General features: G+C 43.5%; 1 protein-coding gene across 7 annotated transcripts in view; it reads left to right on the top strand.

Moving 5' to 3' along the window:
- The window catches only part of FRMD4B (FERM domain containing 4B), a 209,569-nt gene that overhangs the window by 183,375 nt on the left and 4,013 nt on the right, over positions 1-22,181 (top strand). For 5 of the 7 annotated variants that reach the window (XM_060239520.1, XM_060239521.1, XM_060239526.1 and 2 more), the window contains 6 exons: positions 1,589-1,817; positions 7,690-7,743; positions 10,631-10,781; positions 11,641-11,808; positions 14,716-15,515; positions 19,502-19,628. In XM_060239520.1, coding sequence (XP_060095503.1) covers positions 1,589-1,817; positions 7,690-7,743; positions 10,631-10,781; positions 11,641-11,808; positions 14,716-15,515; positions 19,502-19,628 — 1,529 coding nt within the window. The remainder of the gene's footprint in view (positions 1-1,588; positions 1,818-7,689; positions 7,744-10,630; positions 10,782-11,640; positions 11,809-14,715; positions 15,516-19,501; positions 19,629-22,181) is intronic. The other 2 variants (XM_060239522.1, XM_060239523.1) reach the window with 1 other exon arrangement.

Here is a 22,181-nt window from a genome sequence, read left to right as displayed (position 1 = left end):
GTTGCGTCAGGTCAGTGAAAGGAGATTGCAAATAGGAGGATTGTCGTAAATGTGTATGGGCATGTTCTGAGGCCAAGATTAAACCACTCTTAATTATTTATATGCCAGATCCACAACTTATGTAATGTCTTTAAAAGCTATCTAGTCTCAGTTCTGATTTCATTTTATTTAAGCTGCTGAGAATGTCAGTCATTGGTTTCAATAAAAGCTTGCAATGCAAAGAGGTGCCCTTACTGGAATTTTGTTCTCAGTCTTATGACTGAGAAGCTGCTCTTGGTTTTTTTCTGCTGGGATGCGGGAGTGGACAAATCAGTGTTCATGCCAGTGGGGTGGGCATAATTTCCATACATTCTGCTTTGGTGGCTTGGATTGGATCCTCCCTTTTTAAAGCTGTCCTGCATTAAATGTTCAATCTTGCTTGTTCCTGCCCTTTTCTCATAGAGTTCCTTGGCTCCTGAATAGTACTGTATTGCCTACTCAAAAACTAATATAAAGAGAAAACAGGAAATTAAAATTGTGGCTGCAGTAAGATAGCATAAGCATTAATGCCATTTGCCTGTACACCAGCATAAATGAACAAAGCAGGGAGAGAGTATTCAGGTGCTCACATGACATCTTTGCCTTTTCTCAGTGTCTGCTTATATACTCCAAAGTAACTTGAGAAATTGTCCCAAAGGCTGTGGCTGACTGGCTTTCCTTTCCTTACGGGCTTTTAGCATCTCTTTGCCAACAGGCTCCCCTCACCCAGAGTGAGGTGAGCATACACAAAGGTCCCATTGTGTATGCTCCTATAAACTCTTTTGAAGCACAATTGCCTGGTTCATAACAAGGCATTGCCTTGGTGTACATACACACACTTTCTCTCTTTGCCTTCTTTCATCTGCAGTCCTCATAATGGTTTACAAACACTGACTAATAAAGCTTCTGGCATTATGGGCATTATTATATGAAAGTTGACACACTGGCTTTAGTGCAGAAGCATTTGGCAGCAGCTTGTTCTCAGTATGACATGGCAACTTTATCGGTGGCTGTGGAGAGATTTCAATGTTTAGCTTTGGTAACTGAATATGAAAGTGTTGGCCTTTAAGGATGGCAGAAGGCACCACTGCCAAAAGAGCCAGACTCTAGGAGCCGCCCTGAGCCTGCTTCGGCGGGGAGGGAGGGATACAAATAAAAATTATTATTATTGTTGTTGTTGTTGTTATTATTATTATGCCAGTTTAGGAATTGGTTCCATGTTCCACAGTGGGTTGGATCCAATGGAAGTTTTTGCAAGGGAGGAGAGATGGATTTTTTGCTATTCCCTCGCCCTATAGTAGATCTACCCCCTTGCTGTTCTAAGGAGTCCCTATGTCCCAGGAGCAGTATTTCATTGAGCATTTGGAGGGTGGCAAAAATTCTTTAATCTGGGGGTTTTGTGTGGGTCCATTCCAATCTGTTGACAGTGGTAGGTTCTAGAGGTGTGCCCTTTCTCCTTCTTGGTCATCCTGGAATAGATTACACTTCTTTCATTCAAACCTTTAAAGACTCATCTTAAATCCACATTCTATTGTGGCTAATCCCTTGGGGTTTTTTTCCACCTGTGTAGGATCCAACTCTGCAGGACCTGGAGAATAACTTCCTTATTCAGCAGAAGCTGGTGGAAGCTGTGAAGAAACTTGCCGGCGAGCCGGACCTGTGCAAAAATGTGAAGAAGAAAAGGAAGCAGGAGTACACGGAAGCAGTGAAAAGGCTTAAGGAGCTAGAAAATTCCATCAACGAGTATAGGATTAAATGCGGGAAGAAGCCTGCTCCGAAACCAACCCCAACCATAACAGGTACCAAAAATTCCCTTAATATTTAGGAGAGAATGGAGGAAGAGTCTTTGTTGTTGTTGATCAAGTGTGTGGGGAGTGTATTCTCCGATGGAACTTATCCTGGGAACAAAAACATGCCCTTGATGCAACTGACAGGCAAAGATGCAGTACTACACAGAAGAAATCAATAGGTCTTTAGCCCCCCTGACTTCAGCAAAGTCTGGAGCTCACCTATAATTTGTCATGCTTCACGTAAAATGTGGTTAGCAAGGAATACAGGCAAAGTACAACACAAGCACAGGCACGTTGAAGGGGGAAAGTAAACCAAAGAACTGCTGCGTAAAGGAAAAGCTAACGGCATCCTTCCAGCTGAAACTACTGTGGTACCTTATTCCGTTGAGTATTATATATTGCGCCTTGCTGATTTGTGCAGAAATTGACTGCTGCACATGAGATCTCTTGACTAAAACTGAGCCCATTATCATACAAGCACATAATTAAAGTATTGATTTCTTCCGCCCCTCAGTGGGCTTGTAACAAGTGTAGGAAAAGTCAGCTGGGGGAGGGGGCAAGGAAGGGAGGCAAAATGTGGTCTGTTTGAGTCTCTGAATCTTCAGAAAGACCAAAAGAATGCTCTTAAAAGAGGTTGTAAGCAGTGTTCCCTCTAAGCTGAGTTAGTGTGAGCTGGCTCACAGTTTTTTAGCCTCCAGCTCACACATTTTTGTCTTAACTCAGGAAGGATGGCCCCAGAGCAAACTAATTTATGTGGTAGCCAAATTGCTCACACATTTAATGCCAGTAGATCATGAAGTAGAATTTTTGCTCACAAGACTCCATAGCTTAGAGGGAGCATTGGTTGTAATTGTGATGTGGAAGTGTCTGTGTTGGAGACTGTGGAAGGTGCATATCCACTAAAAACTAAAAGTATGATTTTCTGATGTCACTCATCCTGTTGCCCCTGAATGGAGAAGTGGCAAGGGACAGTTTTTGCACTAAGCAACTGGAGCCACTGTTGCCCAGGCTCTCTATCATCTGCTTGTGGGCCTTTGTCTTTTAGTTCCCAAAGTCCAGTTTGCTTGGGGAGTCAATTATTTCTGTAGGGAATTTATATGCCACCTCTCCAGAGACTTGCTCAAGGCAGCTTGGAAAGTAAAACAATACAATGAAATCACAGGAGCAAAAGCATAACAAGTAGCAATAATTAACTAGGTGTTAAAAAAAGTGGTAAAACAACCACCTAAACATGAAGCACTGCCTTCTCCCATATTGTCCAGCCTGCCAGCTGAGATCCTCTTCTCAAGCCCTGCTCTCTGTGTGCCTGCCTACACACGTGCGATGGGTGGCAACCAGGGACAGGGCTTGTTTGGTGGTGGCATCTTGCCCCCCTGAGGATCTCCTGGCACCTACTTTACTTTAGGACCCAAGCCAAAATATTTCTCCCTATCCAGGCTTTTAACTAAGAGGTTCCTTCTTTTTTCAGCTTATGGTCACCTCCACCATCATTTAGACTACTTTTATGTTCTTTTATACCTTGCATGTTTTTATTGATTTTTTAAAAAATTATTTTTCTGTTGTTTGTTTTATTCTGTTTTACTGCTTTACATGTGAGCCGTCTCAACCAGGTCTGTAGTGGCCACATATAAATGTTCCAAATAAATAATAAAATTCCTTGAGCATTCTTCAGACTTGGAAGAAGAGCATAATAATAGCTTGAGAAGAGCCATCTCAGTTTAAAAACCTGGATCAAAAGAGATTACTAGGGCAACTTTAGCCAGTTTGGTGTAGTGGTTAAGTGTGCAGACTCTCACCTGGGAGAACCGGGTTTCATTCCCCACTCCTCCACCTGCACCTGCAGGAATGGCCTTGGGTCAGCCATAGCTCTCGCAGAGTTGTCCTTGAAAGGGCAGCTGCTGTAGAAGCTCTCTCAGCCCCACCTACCTCACAGAGTGTCTGTTGTGTGTGGGTGGGGGGGAGGAAAAGGAGTTTTTGACTGCTCTGAAATTCAGAGTATAGGGTGGGATATAAATCCAATATCTTCCTCTTCTCCTTTATGTCTTGAATACCAAATGAAGTTCAGAACTGTTTTAGGTTCCCCTTGCCTGCTTCCCTTTATGAAGACCACCACAGTTGGGATTCTTAATACTGCGCTACTAACAACTGCATGTGTAAACACTGGAAGGGGGGGGGGGCATTGCCAGCAGGGCCTTCCTTACTTTCATGCATCTTACTGCTTTGTGTCCTTGTATCGGAATTTGCATGTATGCCTTAGAGATCAAAGGATAAATAATAACCCCCTTGTGTAAACCAGGCTATAAGCAGTTTCATTGTAACCCCCCTGCCTTTCTAAAACCTGTTTCTCATAAGAAGCTAAAATGCCTGGATCCAGCCCAGCTAAGCACTGATGATGTTCTAAGGGTGTTTTCGATTTGCTCCAGATTACTTCAAGAGCTGTTGTAGAGCCACATGATTTATGTAGCTGCAAAGCACTTTTTTGTTTTGTTTTTTTAAAAAAGCTGTCAGTGTGAACAGTGTAGAGCTAGACAAACATGAAGGAGCGTAAGTACATAAGGAAAATACGTGTGCATTATTTGAGCCAAAACTAGCAGGACTGACCATGTGTAGAAGGCATATGGAGTGTTTCCACATTCCCCTCTCTTCCTGCAGCCCCTTCTGACGCCAAAAAGATATTCCCTGTGGTTGCAAGACCTGCACAAAGGGATAGTGATGGCAGGGGATGCAGTGAAAAGGGGATGAACTTGCGCCCCGCCCCCCCCTCATTAGAGCTGCATTTAGAGAAGGAGAGATTTCACCTCCTTGTCCTGCTTTACTTCATCTTTCTCTGACCTGCACTGCTGTTCCTCATATTGGGAATTATCATTTTGGGGAATGGAGAAAGATGCAGGAAGGGATCCATGTTCTGTACACAGATGGTTGGATCCAAGCCAGTGTCTGCATTTTCAAATGAAGACTAGGTGCATAAATCAAGCCATCGCAGAGAGAAGCCTAAGGGGCTCCATCTTTTTCAGGTTATCAAAATGAATGTTAAGAGGGCTGGAATGCTTGTAGTCTGCCAGCACCTTCACAGGGAAAAGATAACCAGGGCTCTTTAATCCAGGAGAAGAAAGCACAAGTGCTATTGTTTCAGGATAGAAACTAAACCCTTCAGATGATTCCCAGATTGTGGGCGCCAATCTGGGAATCAGTTAAATGTCCACTGTGCACCAGTGAATGGAGGAGTTCATTCTGGCTCACACTCTGCAGCAGGACGGCTGACTATCAGGAGCACATCTATAAACAACTGAGCCACACTGGGTGGTTTCACGCAGGAGATTTGCCCCGACCTAGCTCTGCCTCCCATTCAGATTAAAAGTGCACGCGCACATCTGCCCTTCGAGCCACACCCACTCCCACCCCATCTCCAGACGTCTCCTATACACATCAAAAAGCTACCTGGATTTTCTGGTATCATCCCCCTGAATCAGATGTAGGTCGCATAATCGGCTGCTGTCTGAATGCCCTGGAGCGCCTCATAAGTGGAAGAGCTGTGTGATCGCCCTGAGCCGTTTCTGGCAAGGTCAGGGTGTTTTTTTCCCCTCACCCCTCTCTGAGGTATGCTTGTCCATTTCTCCAATTGCGTGTACACACAGGAGCCTTTTTTAAAAAGACAACCCTTTCTGCAGCGGGTCCGTGGTTGAACTGGGCTAGCAGTGTGAATGGGCAACCACTGACCGCTGCCGAGATTGACAAGGGATCTTCAATAGCGGCTGTCTGATCGCCCAGAAACAGTTCAAACTGAAACAGATTTTTTCACAACGGGATAAAATCGTGTCGACTTCACAGTGTGAAACCAGCCACTATCTGCCGACTGGAAACCCAGCATCTGCAATGATCGCTCATCTGACATTGGCATAATGCTAGTAATCCTGTGCCAGACCATGTTCGAATTCCAAGACTGGAGTTTGTGCATCAGTCTGTCGTCTAGTGTCAGCTCTTTAGCTCAGATACTGCAAGGAAGTATCATTCTTTGAGCACTGCTCTAGCTCCACAGAGGATTGCACACAGCCAGTCTGGGACTTACCCCCTTTGCCCAGTTCTGCTGTGGCACTTTCTTTGCTGCACAGCAGTAGCTGTCAGTTAACCGATGTGTAACTTATGCAAAACATAAATCAAGGCATATGATGCACTGAATAATAATTGGGGAACATTAGATTACTCTGACGGTTGCTCTGCATTTAAACACCTGTGAGTTAAATTGGCTCTGAAGCCAGTGGGCTTACAAGTGTGTAACTTTGCTTTAAAATGGCACTGGTGGTATGATAATGAGATGAAAAATCCCACTTGGGTGATTTTAAAGCGCACCATATTCTGCAGGTGGTACTTCCAAATAAACTTTGGTTGTTTACATATGAGGTGCTTACATATGAGGTGTCTGGTGTTAAGTATATTTACTTAGAAGAAAGTCCCTCTGAAATACGATATGCTTACGATTGGGTTACACAAATTTCTCTAAATCCCTGAAGACTAGAAACAAAGTGAGAATGGTATGCTTTAAAGTTCTTAAGAACTGCTTGGGACTTTAAAAAAAAAAGGGTGGAGGACAGATGCAAATATACCCCCAAAAGAATGTATTGGGTAAAGGCTAATTCAGACACAGATAGGGAGAGCCGGACACTGCAAGTGTGGCTATGTTAATTTAAAAGTATAAGGACTAGATATTCTACAATGGAAATGAAAATGCTTATCAAAAGTTATTGCATCTCATATACTGCCTCACAGGACTTGGTGCACTCACAATTATTTTAGCAATAAAATACATTGGGAAATTCCCCATCTTCTTTTATTAATTACTATTTCATGGTGCCTGGCATCTATTTCTCAGCCTCTGCCAGAGCCACAACTGTAAACTATACACTATGAATAGTCAGTCAACATTTCTCATGTGTGCAGCCCATTTTAATAGCTTTGGCTGGCTTACTACGGATGTAAGGGATGCCCTCCATCAAGATTCCCACTGCTATGCGTGCAGAAACTTTGGCCACGGTTAGCCATCTCATCCTTCCGAAATAACCATTTGCTCCTCTTTGTTCTGGTGGCTTTCAGGAAACTGAGGATTGGCCTTCTGGTACAGCTGCAAAACTCTTGCAGCTGTAGATTTTTCTGAGTGGCTCAATAGGCAACATTGTGTGAGAAAGGTCATTGCAGTCTTCCTCTCTGGGGTCCTTGGGGAACAGGAGATTAAGCGTGTGCTTGGCAGTCATACCCACACTCCTGCTGATGTCACTTGTCGTGGGCTGTTGGCTCGCATGTCCTGGCTGACTGCAGAATGGCCTCCTCCTATGACTCCTGCATGTTGCAGAGCCGCTACCACTTGCGCTCGATGCAGCAAATGGCAGCAGCAGCAATTGACAATATATCCATTGCAAAAAAAAAGTTTAAAAACTGCCAGGCAGCTGGTTTGATTAGGATCAGTTCCTTGTGGCAGCAGTGCTCAGTTGAATGCCCTGACCAGGTTATATGTATTTGTTAGGTTATATAATTCCTCGGCTATTGGGATGCTTTTTAATGTGAGGTAGTGTAGCGGTTTTGGGGAAGGCAATGGCAAACCACCCTGTAAGAAGTCTGCCGTAAAACATGAAAGCAACGTCATCCCAGAGTCGGAAATGACTGGTGCTTGCCCAGGGGACTACCTTTACCTTTTTTTGTGTAGCGGTTTACTTTGGCTTTTAGCCCTTCCCATGTTAACATGGTTTCCCATCAGATGGTAACATGAGGGGGACCAAGGTAACACTGACCTGAACATATACTAGAAGAAGTAACTCTAAGGCAACTATATAGCTACTGTAGTAACTTGAAATATTAATCTTTTTAACTATTCCTTTTTCTTTTTCTGCAGATGACATCATCCCATCTGAGAGCAGCTCTCTATCTGATACAACGTGTGAAGATGGTACGTGACTCCTGTTTTTCAGATCAAGTATATCTGCATCATGAAATGGATTCTGTGTGTTCAACCAATCGCAGTTTGTGATGATAATGAGCCTGTATGTCTTCACACTTAACATGCTCTGTGTCATCCCACATAGAGAAAGATGCAAAGCTTCCTAGTTTCAAACCATAAGTCATGGTGAACATGAGAGCATGATGAACTACTGGTTCATTCTCATCTCAGCAGGCTGTTGGCTTCTGAATGCAGCCATGTTATCAAATCTTGGATGGCCAACTTCTGTGTTTTTAGAATCACATTCCCCCCTTTGGGAAAGCAGCTCGGGGCTAGGAATATATTTTCCTCACAAACCAATCCCTCACAACAGGTCATGCTTCATAATAATGGACTACTGCTTTATGGAGCCCATGGGTTCGGCCACAGCCAGCCAAGCCATTACTTACAAAGCCCCCAATGATGTGATAATATAGTGCAGAATATAGCTGTTCTGTTCAGAACCTCATTTATCTTTCTTACCAAATAAATTGTAGGGAAACATTTTTGCTTCACCTTGTAGAAGGAGAAAGCCTGGCTTTTGGATGCTGTCTCTGAGATTCAAAAATCATCCTGTAATAATTAGTGAGAAGCAAAAATATTTTGATCTTCTCTCTGTTTATAGTTCTTTTTCCTCCCACCCATCTGGCCATCTGTGTTTTCAGAACACTCCAGAACAGTGATCCTACACTGAAGTTTCAAAGGAAAAAAATATATGAGTCAAAACATGTTGCACGCAGTATTGATCAGAACACCTCTGCATGAGAAAGATGATTCAAAATCTTTGTGATAGACCACCAGACAGCAGATACTTACAAACCATAAGCTAAAAGATGACTCCAAAAGCCGTTTAAGAAACCAGTGCAATCCTAGAGTTTATGTAACACAAGAGTTTGTGTAACATCAGCCAAAGAGCTGAGCAGGGCTCACGAAACAGAAATTCTGCGTAAAGGACCAGACCTAGCCCTTTGGACCAAATTCTTGTTTTTTTGTTTCTGCATGAAGTTTCAGCCTCTGGGTAAAGTATTGGGGTTATGTCAAGTATTATTAAGGCAAGTGTGGAAAGTGCATAGAGTACCAGCAAAGACATGGCTGTTTGTAGGGTTGGAGAAGAGAGGTGCAAGTAAATCTCCTGGAAGCTGGTCCATCACTTGCACGTGTCCAGTGGGTGTCTATATTGACATCACAAAGCCTCATCTCTTTAGCTGGTTTCTCCCCACTGCCTTGTGTGTATGTTATTGCAACCTTATGGATTCATGACCTCCAAAATGTCCTATCATTAACAACCTTGCTCGGGTCTTGTAAATTGAGGGCCATGGCTTCCTTGATTGAGTCAATCCATCTCATGTTGGGTCTTCCTCTTTTCCTTCATCTTTTCCTAGCATTATTGTCTTTTCCTGTGACTCCTGTCTTCTCATAATATGACCAAAGTACAATAGCCTCAGTCATCTTAGCTTCTAAGGGGAGTTCGGGCTTGCACAAACTTTAAATATATAACCTGGGGAAATAAGTTCCCTATTAAAAATAAACATTCCAGTCAAACTTAATAAAATATTCCTGGTCCATCCACAGAATCATCACAAGCATACACAATAATGAAATTATCAATTTTAAACTCAGATTGAGAATTTTCCAAAAAACCAACTGCTAATGAGTTTTTTAAAAGAAGAAAACCAGTCTGGTAACACAGTTGCTCAATCTTGAGTGATACAGCTCCCCATCTAACACCCAAGTGAGCAATTAGCATCCTTTTATATATTTTCAAGATTTCCAGGATTTTTTTAATTTCCATAATAATATCTGGGTTGGGTACTTCCTGCCGACTACCTACAGTCTGAATGACACTTCTTGGACTAGTCATTAGCTATCAGGAAACTCCCTCCCACCCTTCCTGCTCATTATCGCTTAAACTGAAATACGTAGCTTCTTTGAGTTCTGTGGTCCAAAGTGCCTGTTAATTTTGATCTGATACAACAGTCTCAATTGTCTGCTGATGCCAAGTGGCACTGGCTGTGCCTCTGCTAGTAAAGGGACTTTTTTGGTATTGGATCTAACTTTTTAGTGCTCTCAGTCATTTCCTTTGCTTTAGAGCTTCCATTGTTTTGCGCTGGGCATAGAGTTTACTCAGTAGGGATAGTTCAGAAACTCCCTAAGTGCCTCCAAGCAAATAAATAAATAAATAAATATCTGTTTAAGAGGTTTGATTTATAATCATTTTTATTATGGAAGAAATGCATGTATTTGTAAAGAAAACCGTTAAAATTGAGTTCCCATCTCCTAGACTGAGATCAAATGTAGACTGTTAAGTTAGTAGGATCTTAGTAGTCCTCCTGTAGGGTTTCTTTATCTCTAGCTGCTGCTGTAGCCCAGCTGTTCTACTTTTGAGAGAGACTTAGAATGCAAAACAGAGCCAACAACTGCTCCACCACAAGACATTTGCTTCCAAACGGATGGCGTTCCAAACATAAACTCACGAAAATAACAACCTTTGGCTCTCTCCTTCAGAGCTTCACATTTCAGTGGGATCATTTCCTTTGCCTTTATGCTTTTCCCTTCACACATCTGAATATGGATCTTGGCATACAAAATCTTTTTTTTTTGGGGGGGGGGGGGGGAGAGCTAGTTTTGAGAATATTTCTCCCTCATTTTGGTCCTGTTTCAGAAATACCATTGTTTTCTCCAGAGTCCAGCACACTTGTTTGGATGAGGAGGGAAGAATCTCTAATTTTGGATCAGAAGTACCAAATATATCTGAATGGGATGCCCTGGAAAAAGTTTTAACAACACAGGCTGAAAAGTCACAAGATGTGACATCCCCCTTTCCCCAAGGTTTAATCGTGTTCTCTTTTTTTCAAAGGAGGCAGTGATTCCCTTGCTGTGCCAGGCCAAAGAACAAACAACATGCCCTTTTCTCCAAAATCTCCACCACCCAAATCTCTTGGAGTGGAGAGAATTCATCTCAGGAAGTCATCTATGAATGAGCCATTCCTGGAATCAAGACACTCCAGGTACTGAATTCCTTGCTGTGCCAAAAAACTGCAGCTTCATTATCCCTGTTTGCTTCCTTTTCCATTCAAGAAGTCTCTCTACTGTCATCTACTTGAACATTAGATTTTTTAAAAAATTATGTTTAATGTATTTCCTTACCTATCACCTGTTTGCTATGGGGGAAAAAACGCATGCAAAGTGGCTTAAGACACTCTTTTTTATGTTTCTGAGCTTTTGTCTGAGTAAAGAGAGGTTTTGAGGCCTTTCTTTGAAAAATCTTATTTTATTGTACAGCTCCAAGAACTAGGTTAAAAGAAACATAATAGTACTGTGTGGCCTGTAATTAAAGCTCCTGTTGACTCTGGGCTGGATCCAGTGCACCTCCACCCACATTCAAAGAGCTTTTGGAACCTCTTCTTCATACTGCAACCCTTTATGCCCTGTGGAAAGTTGATCCGTGAAGCACAAAGAACTGCAGTGGAGATGAAAAAGTGATCCCCAGAGCATGCTCAGAACAGCATGAATGCCACCATTGGGCTTTTAAAATCCCCAGTGGCATTTGAAAATTTTCCCATTCTGTGTTGCTTTGGACTGCACCATTTGAATGCTGGCACCATCAGCCCGATGTGGCAGAAATGTCCTCTTAATGCTTATATTTCCCCTTTCCTTTTTTATTTTTGCTATGTCTTTTTGCTTCCACCTTCCTGGTTCTCCAAATAATGGCCATTCCACAAACTGCTTCACAGTGAAATGTTTTCCTGGTCCTTCTTCACTCTAGTAGCCCTTGCGATTATGCTTGCTTCTCTCTTTTAGAAATCTTGCGCTTTCTGTCTGTAGGCAAGTATTGCCAACGCTGTTCTGCTTTGCATTTTATTGAAGATACTGGGAAGGTGGCCATATACTGGATTCCTCTGTTTATAATCACAGAGATCCCTTGTCAACACACAGCAGTCCATACAGAACAGTGGAGAGGCAGAACCACGGGGGAAGGAGCATGCCCACGACGCCGGTTCTTACTCGCAACGCATACAGCAGCACTCACTTACAGTAAGTTGACTTCCCTCCTTACCCATGCCCATGCTAGGACAAGTATTTCCATGTTTCAAGAGACTTGTCATGGGTGAAGATTACAGTCATGAATGACTGAGCTCTATTGAGAGACTGTTTTCCCAGAAGCAGAAATTGCACCCCCAAGTCCATGCTGTTCCCTTAGATATCTTATCCAAAAGTAGATCATCATGAGACCATCTTTGGCTATGGCATTTGTGTATATTGGTCAGAGTTCTCCCATGTTAAGTCATATCTGCATTTTTAGTGGGTTTCTTTCCAGATTTTGAAATTAGAAGAAAATATACTTTGTACTTTAAAATCTACTTCATACTATGCCATTCAGAGATAGCTCAGGTGTGCATTCAGAGGGAAAAGACAAAAAGAGGGGAGAAGAGAAAACCCATAATAATGTATTAAGAACCTAAAAGGTTAAATGAATTCAAAGGGCCCAGTATTAAAATTGCTGAATATAGGACATAAATATATCTCAATGTACCAACACATTTGTATTTTGTTACATAAGAATTTAAAAACAATTATAGGGCCAAATATAGCCTCAATTCAGGTTAAAATCATACAGAAATCTCAAACAAAGATCTTAGGATCAAAATCATACAGAAATCTCAAAGACCTTCTGACCAAATGCATTTCGGCCTTATGGCTTTCTTCAGTGGTCAAGCATAGCTATTACACATTAGCTCCAAACAATGCCATAATATTACTATCATTAGTCAGTATAGGACCAAGTTGGAATTGTGCTAAAAAGAAACTAAATTCAGTACAATACTTATAATATTATAATTATGACATGAAAATATGTTTTTTAAATATATATATATATATATATATATATATATATATATATATATATATATATATATATATATAAAGGAATAGAATATGTTAACCTTGCTGAAGGCCCACCAACTTTGGTGGGAGGAGTGGTAATCCTTCCCGGGTCTCCATTCCTTGGCCACACTGACATGTGATAAAATGTTAGAAAACTAAATGTGTATGGCCAGGCCCAGGGAAGGATTGCTCTTTCCATAATTAATGCCAGGAACATCCAGCATCTGGTTCTACTTACTCACTGCTGTTTTTTTTTTAATACCATTATTATTTGCAAATGTAAGACTGCAACAGATGTTGGACATAGCCTGATCCTCCCACACAAATGCCTTCTGCAAAATCAAAGGTTGGCTTTAGGGAACTTGGGCCCAATTAAGAGAAATTAGAGGTTTAGAAGTGGTGAAACATATACAGCCGGTAACTCTCTGGTTGTGCTCTTGTGTGTTTAAATATTATTCAAAGATGAACTATTGGTTGGATGCTATTCTAGTCCTAAAATAGTTACATAAAATACTCCGTCTCCTTGACAGGTTGGTTCTATCTTGTCAGATTTACAGAACTGATATAAACCCAGCAGAAATTCCATCTTGTAATTTTCTGCCCCAGGAGGAGAACTTGTCACATCCTTTGCTTGCCCTTGTGTTTTGAATAACTATGTATTTTTGCAGCCATGGCATCTCTGTTCATACTGTAAACTGGATGTTTATTCTAACTCCCATCTTTAATTTACTGCTGATAAATATCAACCAATGAATACGTCAGCATCTCCAGATACTAGGAAAGGGAATTGGTTGTCTGAAGGAGATTTCCCCCCCTTTCCCTGTTCTCTTGATCAAAAGAATGCATAAGTGAGCTATAGCAATACCTTCTACCAGGGCTTTTTTTGTAGAAAAAGCCCAGCAGGAACTTATTTGTATATTAGACCATGCCCCCTGAGGTCACCATTGTTTCACATTTGCATATTGGGCCACACCTCTGACACCAAGCCAGCCAGAACTGCATTCCTGCTCAAAAAAAAGCCCTGCCTTTACCTAAGTTTTATTTCTTGATGGGTATACAAGGCCTGGGTATACAATTCACCTGGCCCAGGTGGATTGGGTCCAGTTCACAAATACATATTATTCATAACTTGATTGCAATATGAGAAAACTTTTGTATCATATAATCTGACCTCAGAGGCAATATGCCTCAGTGCAGTGGAGACACACTGGGATGTCACCATGTGTTAAGAGATGTACAAGCATCTGAATCATAGCTGTGCTTCGTGGTTTAGCACTATCTATGATATTTTAATGCTGCATGACTACATGTAGAATAGAATAGAACTGAACCTCTAGTCCAGCCGCCTATTATGCCATTGTACTCCTTACCCAGCATTTCTTTGGAAGGCTCCAAGGAAGGTTCTACTGTTTCCTTAGTAGTTAGCGCTATTACTTAACTGCTCTGAGGTGCAGGAAGTGTTTAACTCCGTTTAACCCAAGATCACTTCCACATGGGGCTCCCGCTACATGTTAAACAGAAGCAGGGTTTGTTTGTTTTTAATTATTATTTGGAACTCCACAGGACGTTATCCTACATTCTCCCACCTTCCAGTTTTCCCCAAACCTGCCTTTCTGGAAGGCTCATACCCAAAGCAGGTTTGAAGGAAGTATGGGGAGGAGGGTGTGGGTTTCGGCACCTCCTGACCCACACCCAGCATTTCCCCTGGTGCCTGCCATTTTTATCCAACCCACCATCAGTGTGCTACTTGCTGTTTGTTTTTAGTGTCCTAACACTTATAGGAGTCTAACTACTGATTTAAAAAGAAATGACAAAAGGCCTGCTGAGGGATTGTTGATGCAGAGGGGAAGCCTAAAAGCAGAAGCTCCATTGCTGCTTCAAATGCTTTTGCATTCACTGCTTTCACTGCAGCAGAGCAAAACAGGGAACCCGCCCCATGCAGAAGCTGCCGAAGTCTACTTTGTTGTCATTCAGAAATATTGTACTTTACCATTTCCTGCACGGGATGTATCTTGTCTTCTGTGTTGTAACACGCCCAATTTTCTGCCTTCCCAGGCCAGATGTTTCCCCCCAGCACTGCAGGCAGCGGAGTGGCAGCTTGGAGTCTCAAACCAACTTACTCTCTGAGACTGCTAGTGAAAAGCCATTGTTCACACTTTCAAAATCCCAAAGAAGCAGCAGTACAGAAATCCTGGATGACGGATCATCCTACACCAGCCAGTCAAGTGCGGAATACTATTGTGTGACCCCAAACCCCTACTATACTGCCCAGACTCTTGACAATCGGACAAGAAACAGGAGGCGATCCAAGAAACAGAACATTTCTGCTGCCAATTCAGGAAGCATGCCAAACCTAGCCCCAAAAGACATGCACAATGGCGTTTATCAAAAAAATCAAGTGCAGCCATCGGCCAACAGCTACATTTCTGGCTATGCCCCTTACGTGGAGTGTGATGTGTACTGTAATGGTGGCTACGTGTATGAGAATGGCACAGAGGGGCAATACGCTGTCAACCCTTCCTACCGCTCATCGGCACACTATGGATACGAGCGCCGGTATCGGGAATTCAGGTCCTTCCATGAGGATGAGATGGAAAGAGTGCCACACAACCCTTATGCCACCCTGCGCTTGCCGCGGAAGCAGTCTGTGAAATCCGAGCACATCACCAAAAACATTCACAAGGCCTTAGTAGCAGAGCATCTTCGTGGCTGGTACCAGCGCGCCTCTGGTCAGAAAGACCTGGGTCATAGCCTGCAGGCAGGCTTTGACGACAGAGGGTCACAGAGAAGCCTGGGCTTTGCTGGACTGCAGGTACCATGTTGTCCGAGCAGCCGTGCATCATCATTCTCATCAGGTAACAAGCCATTTATTACATTTGTTTTTCCTTTCCCTCATTTGTGCTTCTGTGGTCTTCACTGATGTCTTTTAGCACAGGGGCTCCAATGTCCTGGCCTCAGTGATGGACCTCCTGATGGCGCCTGGGTTTTTTTGGCCACTGTGTGACACAGAGTGTTGGACTGGATGGGCCACTGGACTGATCTAACATGGCTTCTCTTATGTTCTTACATTCTTATTCAGAGTTCCCTTGACCACAGCAACTGCCCTTTTGCACCTATGTTGTGATTAATGGGGAAGCAGGCACATGTAGAAGTTTCCTGTGTGTCTCAGAGCACGTGCAGGGCTTTGAATAGGATGACAGAGGCTATCCAGAGACATGTGGGTTAACAGGCCTCCTGGCAATTGACTCTCAGGTGATGCCACTGCTCTTAACAGATTCATCAGTAGAGTCATTACTATAATTGTTGAGAGCAGCTAGTGTGTGTTGGCCACCGCCCTGCCCTGAGAAATTCCCTCATCCATTGTGTCCCTTTCTTCATCCCCCATTCGCAGAGGCTCAGGAGAGGGGAGCTACTGCATCTGTTTCCTCCTCCTCCACTGGGTCTCTCCTGCACAGCCTACCCACCTCTTTACTGTCCTGCTTCTAAGCCTATTCAAAGGTCGGTGCAGCATGCTTTGCACACATGGTCAGTCCCCTTGAACTCGCAGTTCTACAAGGCTTCAAGGGAATCTTAGGCTGCATCTTCAGCCTCTTTTCCCCCTTCCCATTGCCCTGGATGGGTTGAGCTTCAGAGAGGTGCTGGCAGCAGTGGCACTGGGGTCCTAAAGGGCTTAAACTGCATCACAGCTGTTGCAGTTGCCCTCCTTATTGCTTACATGATGGGTTTTTGGGTTACCATCCTGGGGCTCCAGTGATGAGGGCCAACCCTGGTCCCAGACAATAAGATATTCAGTTCAACTACAGGGGAAAATGTCCAGAACAAGGGTGGCTTCAGAGTTATCAGCAAACTGTTTCCAGAGTATCTTAACACTAGAAAACTTCTTCTATCCACCCAACATCCCATTTCTGTTATTTCAATGCCCTGCACATGGAACTGCCCCAAAACCTATCTGGAAAGTGCAGTGGTTGCAGAATGCAGATGCTTGGCTCCTGAAAGGTATAAGCTTTAGGGCAGATATGGGAAAGGAACAGTTTTGGGGCCAGAGCCAAGGTGTCTAACTTTATGCCTTCAACAGTCCCAGGGCACCATAAGGAACACCTGCTCCCATATGATCCTCCCCTGAGGCACAGCTGCTCTGTGGTTAGGCTGGCAGGATCGTGGAAGGAGACTTTCCCTGTTACTACATCATCCCTGTGGAACATCCTTCCTAGCCTAGTCTCTGTTTGGCTCAGCAGCTCTTTTGGTTGTTGTATTCTGTTGGGAGTTCTTTCTCCTGGTTTTATTATTGTTTTGTTGGGTTTCACTTGCCTTTTATGTAACCCGTCCTGAGTTCTTTCTCAAGACAAATCTGGTATTATAATAATTGTGTGTGCGCGTGTATGTGTGTAGACTACATAGAGTCAAGCGACAAAAATTCATCCCCTGTTCTTCAGCATACAATGTAAAACAAGATAAAACATTTTGACTGCTTCCGTTTATTATTTGTCAGTGGGTTAGTCTAGTTTGCTCTCACAAGTAATTAACTTGTAGAAATCACAACAGGAGAGAGTGATGGTCACTAGTTTGGATGGCTTAACTGTGGGCTAGACAAATTAATGGAGGACAGACACATTAGTGACTATTGTCCATGATGCTTATGTGGAACCTCCATGTTCTATCTTTCTGAGTATCAGTGCTGGGGGCAATGCTAAGAGGTAAACCTTGACCTCAGTGCCCTATTTACAGACCTTACGGAAACATCTGGTTAACTACCATGTGAAACAGGATGCTGAAGTAGATGGATAGTTGGTTTGTTCCAGCTTGGCTGCTCTAATATACTCACCATGGTGGTAGTGGAAAGTGCTGTCAAGTCACAACTTATTTATTGTGATCCTGTGGGGTCTTCAAGTCAAGAGACATTCAGTGGTGTTGCTGTTGCCCCCCCCTTCATGTCACAACTCTAGCATTCCTTGGAGGTCTCCCTTCTAAATACTTGCCAAGGATGACCCTGCTTGGCTTCCAAGATCTGATAAGAACAGACTTGCCTGGGCTATCCGCGTCAGAGCTAATGTACTCGCTATGGGCTACAATAAATCTCTCCTATAGCAGATTCTATATAGGGTTTGGTGCACCTCCCAAAGCTACTGTTAGGTATATGGGTGGCTAAAGATGTAACTTCCTGATCAGTTGTATTTTAAACAGGACTGGTTTCAAGCCAACTTGCTGCTCCCGTATTTGCCCGCTGTACTCATTTGACTCCCTAGATAACATGTTTCTTTAATTTTCTTCCTCATTCTGCCTGCCTGGGTGGAATGTTATATAAGAGGCTACCTCCGTGCTGAGCCAGCTACTCTGGATTCAGCTAAAAGTACTTTGTGCAACCAGCCTTGCTTTACGGGTTTTGACAGGATGCCCAAACTGGTTTACAAGGTAATTGGGCATGAAGAGTGTACTGAAGATTGAGAAACTAGGGACAAGCCTACAGGCTCACATGGGAGGTTCCACCAGCCCCATATCCTGCCTCCCACAGTGACCAGGTCCAAATGGTTAAGGAAGTTTCTTTAACCACAGAAGGTAGCAGCAGATGCACCCAAGATTCTAGTAAAATGGGGCATGCCGGTAGAGATTGTACGATTGATACTGGAATTTCAACCACTATCTCTCAGCTGCTAAGGTACACCAATGAAGGAAATGCCACATATTCCGATAAAACATCCTCCCACTTGTTAGGTACGGAGTAGGGATGCCAGTCTCCAGGTAGGACTGAGGGATTCCCTTGGAATTACAGTTCATCTACAGACTACAGAGAAAATGGATGCTTTGGAGGGTAGACTCTGCAGCACTGTACCCACTGAGGTCCCTGTCCTCCTCAGGCTCCATCCCCCAAATCTCCAGGAGTTTCCCAACCCAGCTCTGGCAACCCTTACCCGCCCCCGCCCCCCACATCCCCTGCCAGTGGCTGCAGGGGGGCTGGCAACCCTAGTACAGAGTGTTGGGAATAATAGGAGGCTATTAAAGAAACTAGATGCAATCCACAAACTTTCAGAAGTCCTGACAGATACTTCTTGCAAGTCCCCTCCCCCCCAAAAAATATGACAGCATGGTGGCTGCTAATTGCACATATACAACAAGATAAAATGTAATTGATCTATGTGCGTGTGTGCATACCAATAAATAGCAAGGAAGAAATACATGGATATTGAAGTTAGATTAAAATCTAAAGTTAATAGAAGGTTTACTGTTCAGTCCTTGGGAGTAAATCCCTCTGACTTCATCTGAACTCACAGTGCCATCCTAAGCAGGATATTCCCTTCTGAACCCCTTGACATCAATGGATTTAGATTGTGTATAATTCTGCTTAGGATTTCACTGCTAGTATATTATTTAAGATTGAAGCAATAGCTATTACCACAAGGAAAAAAACCTTGAAAGATGCATAGAGAACGAAGGAGATCAGGGTGTTTTCATGATTACCCTGTTGTATTGTTACAGAAATAATCATAAAAATAAAATAGCAGTAGAGCACTCTGTTTGCTCTTGTTCACTTAGTGACTTTAGCAGAATTGATCTAGTGGCATTAAAGAGGGTACATTATCCTGAGTTAGTTGCGGAGCATTTTCTTTTTTATCATGTCACCACCTCTGCTGCTTCTAGAGGTAGGGAGTTCCATAAGTCAGCATTTCTCAGCGTGAGATTCTAGGCTTCTGGTCTGACATACAATCGTTCTCAAAACAGTCTTGAAACGTGGCCCTATTCTGCACCATTGTATGTGTCTGAGGAGAGAGGTTGTGGAATCCTTAAAGTTGCTAGCCAGATAAATACATTATTCACTACAGCTAATTTTTTCCCCTTCTTGTTTTAGCATCTTCTACAAATGCCTCTGGGAATTGGCGGAATCAGATCGCACTGTGTGATTACGATACGCTGTCTCATTCCTCTTACGCCAGCTCTTACGGGACTACGTACGGCACCCATCCACTGCACAGCAGGTGAGATGCCTATCATAATAGACTTGCTGGTTTGTTGTTGTGCTCAGAATGCCGGAAGGAACAGCAGGTGGAGCAGCTGCCTCCTGGAGTGTCCACCAATCTCATCAGGCAGGCCATGCCCTAGTACTGCTTTGACTCTGATAGTGAGCGGCATCATTGAAGGCACCCTGCAGACCTTTATGTATAGCCTGGATCTAGGAGGTTTTTTGTAGCAGGAACTCCTTTGCATATTAGGCCACACCCTCCTGATGTAGCCTATCCTCCGAGAGCTTACAGGCCTCTTAGTACAGGGCTTACTGTAAGCTTCAAGAGGATTGGCTACATCAGGAGGGGTGGCCTAATATGCAAAATAGTTCCTGCTACAAAAAAAAACCGCTTGGCATCATGACTAAAGCGGGAGAGAAGCAGAAATTCTCTGATGTGCTGGAGAGGCTATGTAAGCCGGTCTGTTCTACCATCCTGTTTCCTACAACATTTAGTCCACAAAGAGAACTTTAACAGGCTTTCAGTTGCCTATCCTGGATTTAGACAATCTAAAAACCAGACCTCTTTATTTAGGCCCCGATGCTAATAAAAATGACTTTTTTCTTATCAGCGTGCAACAGCAGACAGCCTTTCAGGGCACATTGTGTGACATCCTGTTCTACAGTGTTACACATGCATTCTTGGACAGTCTCCACTTACTATCATTTATTTGTACAGAAAATTGGCTTTTAGGCACTGAATGAAAATGCCAGTCACTGGCTGCTTTTCATTTCAAACTTCAAATTTCCAGCCTACGGTGAGTTAAAGGTGGCATAGGTTCTGCATCACTTTAGCCCTCTTTCAGTAAGAATCGAGTGCAGCCACATCTACAGAGGATGTATCATGACGGCCATTTTGAATCGCTGGCAGTTATGACACATTGCTGAGGAAGGGAGACACACTCTTGCAGAACCTGTGGTGACATCAGCAGAAAGCCAGGTTTCCATCCTTATCTGTGGGCAGACTTGGTTGGGAAAGACTGGATGGAACAGGGAGTTTCCAGTTAGTTACATTCCAGGAAGTATGACCTGCTCATCAGTCACCAGTGTACCAAGTTGGTTTGGGTCTCAGTTGCAACTTGGATGCATTTTGTAGAAGTTGCAAAATCGTTCCAGAATATGCTTGATGTAAATGACATGCTGGTGTACACAATTGCCCAGGGACTGCTTGAAGCTGCAAATATTGGGTTCCTGTCTAAATACTTTTACATTGTCTGCAGCCAGCTAAGGGCAGAGGATCTTGCTTACCTGTAAGGTGTAGAGGGGGACATGAACTTCCACTCTGCCACTCTCCAAAGTAACATGTGATGAGCACAAAGACCTCACTCACTGCCCAACCTATGCTAACTGGGCTTGACTGGCAGTATGCTCAGCATGCTAGCTCACTCCACTGGTAGATGGAGCTCATATCATATGCAATCCCACCACCATGCAAAGGGGATTTGGGGCCAGTTGTGAACTAGATCAGGGGTGTTGAACTCATGACAGCTGGATCTGACATAAATGAGACTTTGTCAGGCCAGGCCATGTATGTCATAAAATGTAATGCCAGGTAGCGGAGATATAAACTTTATAAAGGACAGAGACAAACACAATTAAAATTTAAAAAAAACCCTTAAAACATTAGCAATCACTGGTCTTAAAGGTGCTTTCTTTGTATCTCTCCCATGGGATCCAGTGAACTGGGCAAAGAAAGCTCTGGCTGTTTCCTTCCTTCCCCAGGGGACCAGGAGGGGGAGGAGCCTCAGCCAATAGAAGGAAAAGAGGCTTGGCTCAGTAGCTCTGTTGTGCAATTGAGAGAGCCTGGCTAAGCAGGCTCTCCCTCTCCACCTTTCCTCCCCAAGGAAAGAGCCTCAGCCAATGGAGAAAATAGAGGTTTTGCTCTGTAGCTCCTGGGTGATTGAGCAAGCCTTGCAAAGCAAGCTGTTGTGCAGAAGGAAGCAAGAGAGGAGAAGGAAGCAACTGATAGCCAGTTGCTTGGAGGACCTAATTTGGCCCTCGGGCCACTCTGTTTGACACCCCTGAACTAGATCATCATTTTCATCTGCCTATGCAGCAGCCATTCTGGGTTTAGTAAATATGCACCCAAGTCACATTTTATGCCCAAACAAGTTGTAGCGCATGGTACCCTCTGCATGCTTGAGAGAGATTGATGTGCCTGATGCCCCATCACAGTAAAGATGGATGTGTGAATGGCCCCTTTCTGGACCCATATTCATTACATGTCTGTTTTCCCATGAGATTTGACTTTGAGGGTGGCTAAAGCTTTCACTTACTGGGAGAATGTGATGGGATGTGCAACAGAGAAATTGTCCTCATAGGAACAGCTTTGAGGCCCCTTCCTCCTTAGTAGTCATTTCCCTGCAGTTTTTCTCTTCTTCTCCTCATGATTCTTCCTGGCATTTTACTCCAGTGCTACCCAAAAATAGTTACCACTGCAGGCTTTTTTTTTTTTTGCTTCTACTTCCTGTTTTGCGTCTGCTCCGTCCTTTCATCCTCTGACTCCACCTGTTATCCATCAGAACAAAGG

The sequence above is a fragment of the Heteronotia binoei genome, chromosome 5, assembly GCF_032191835.1.
Source record: "Heteronotia binoei isolate CCM8104 ecotype False Entrance Well chromosome 5, APGP_CSIRO_Hbin_v1, whole genome shotgun sequence".
Classification (NCBI taxonomy): Eukaryota; Metazoa; Chordata; class Lepidosauria; order Squamata; family Gekkonidae; genus Heteronotia; species Heteronotia binoei.
This window is presented reverse-complemented; position numbering and strand designations above follow the sequence as displayed.